Below are 2,360 nucleotides of genomic sequence, written 5' to 3'. Positions count from 1 at the left end.
TTATGTATCAAGAGTTACACCTCTTCTTAAAAAGTCACATTTTTTCATGAATTACTGATTTTTCTTCATTTAATTGTTATACTTGTTGGCAAACAAATATTTAAACGGTGAACAATTGAACACAATACAAAATTTCAATTGAAATAAAATAATAATCAAGTATTTTCACCATGTATATTTCGATCCATCAATTATATGCATTTCATAGTTAATATTAAAAAAAAGTTTTTTTAACACCATTTCATCACCATTTGACAATTTTGATAAAATAGTCTTAGTTAATTTTTTCATATTTTTAAAAGAAAAAGAAAATAAATAATAAGGAGAGACAATATTAAATAATTATAAAAAATAGTGTGATGTAAAAATAACAATATCCTAATAAAAATTTGTATAATCGATCATTTCTACCCGTTAAATATGTTTTTACTTTGTAGCCTGGGCGATTATATTGCTCAATGAACTTGCTTCCATTTTTGCAACTTCCACCAAATCCTCCTACAACACATTGTGGTCAAAAGATAAAATAAATAAATAAATATGTAATTGTATTTAAAAAGTAATAAAAAGAAGTATAAAAAATTGTGAAAAATATTATAGGAGAAAAATAGAAGAGGAATTGTTGTAATAGATACTTGTGCAGCAATGAGTCTCAAAGTTGTTCTCTTGCTCGTTTCCTGCATGGCTCCCGCTATCAAAATTTCGTCCAATATAAAATATGCCTACAAACATCAACTTCAATTTTAACCATCCATGCAACATAAACATCTTATAAATTCTCGGTATATAATATTGAAAGATTCACATCGACTAGAGATAAGAAAATTTTATAATATATAATTGACGTGTAAATTTCATCTTATAAATTGGTTTTATGGAGCTGAGTTAGACTTAAATTTCATTTTCTAACATGGTATCAGAACCAGGTTAAAGCCTATTCTAACAGACCACCTACTAATTTTAATATACTGATTTTGAGTTAGGCTTAAACTCTATTTTTAACATATAATCTAAATTATATGTCACTTTCAATTTTATATCGGAAAAACATTATGATTGATTAGAAATAGACAACACTCGATAAAATGACATTGGAGAATCGATTAACTTGGTTGAATTGCATTGAAAAATATTAAAGATTATTTTGAAAAAGTAATTAAATATTTTCGTCAACTTACTTAACAATATAAAAGAAATTAAAAAGTGGAAACACCAGAGAGTACTTATTCAAGAACTATGCAAATATAGTTTAACTATGTGCAATATAGTAATATAGTTTAAGAGGAAACAAATTACCTTGTGGAAATTAAAAATCAAATCCAACTCACAAACCTGATAAGAGAAGTAGAAGATAAAAAAAAAAATTCAAGCTATGAGTATAAAGTGTGAAAAATTTTAGAATTCGACGATAATTGATACTAACACTGCCAAAATATCGATCCAATGTCTCGACAAAGTGATGAATAATTGCCAAGGTCTCTAATTCATTGTCTTCCTCATCGTTGCATATGCAAAAGTAGAGACTAGCATATCTAATCAATAACCAAAACTGAAAGATCGTCAATTTTTACACTTCAAGGTATTTTCTTAGCCATGCAATCAAAACAATGAAGGTAACAGTCTTGATCCACCTTTTATAAACAACTTTGAATCCCTTCCACTCCACAAAGTTGCATAGTTTCGGAGCTCTAGAGATAATTAACCCACATAGCTCTCTAATTGTCTTCCAAAATGTAAACAAATAGATCAAATAAAATAAGAATCATGTTATGTTAGAAGTAAGCTTTTAAATCTAACTCAATCCCACAAAATCGGTTTGTAAAATGGGGTTTACACCCCATATATATACTACAAATTTGTCTTATCTCTAGTCGATGTGAAACTTCCAACACACTTTATTCATGCCGAGATATATACATCTGATGTAGGTTAAACAATATTGTTGAATACACATAATAAAATCCGAATATTTGAGTAATTGTAATTACCATGAGTTAGGATTATAATTGATGATAGATACCTTGGATCTCTCTTTCTGGGAGTATGGTGAATACCATTTTGTGAGTCTCACTTTTCCTTGCCGACTGATAAGAAGTACAAAGTGGATCTGAAAAAAAAATTATTACTTTTTACATCACTAAATTATAATATACATCAACACATAAGCATAATTTACCTCACTTCAAATCTAACCCCTATGCACAAGAATTAGATGTGTTGGATATTAAACCAACACTACATCAAACACAAAATGAGATTAGGAATCTCACAAATGTGTTTTCTTAACATGATTTCATTGATTGAACGAAAATAAAATTGTAAATAACTAAAACATCATTAGAAGGCAAAACATTTACCAT

General features: G+C 27.9%; 1 protein-coding gene across 1 annotated transcript; it reads right to left on the bottom strand.

Moving 5' to 3' along the window:
- Nucleotides 1-381: 381 nt before the first annotated feature.
- Nucleotides 382-2,360, bottom strand: LOC114195155 (AP-1 complex subunit sigma-1-like). Its single transcript, XM_028085546.1, has 7 exons — nucleotides 2,334-2,360; nucleotides 2,021-2,107; nucleotides 1,632-1,723; nucleotides 1,424-1,532; nucleotides 1,297-1,332; nucleotides 636-722; nucleotides 382-498 (listed from the first exon to the last, which is right to left on the bottom strand). The coding sequence occupies exons 1-7, from the start codon at nucleotides 2,358-2,360 to the stop codon at nucleotides 427-429; spliced, it is 510 nt and encodes a 169-aa protein (XP_027941347.1). The 3' UTR covers nucleotides 382-426.

This window comes from Vigna unguiculata, chromosome 8 (assembly GCF_004118075.2).
Source record: "Vigna unguiculata cultivar IT97K-499-35 chromosome 8, ASM411807v1, whole genome shotgun sequence".
Lineage (NCBI taxonomy): Eukaryota > Viridiplantae > Streptophyta > Magnoliopsida > Fabales > Fabaceae > Vigna > Vigna unguiculata.
The sequence above is the reverse complement of the archived record's forward strand: the minus strand, read 5'-3'. Positions and strand labels throughout refer to the sequence as shown.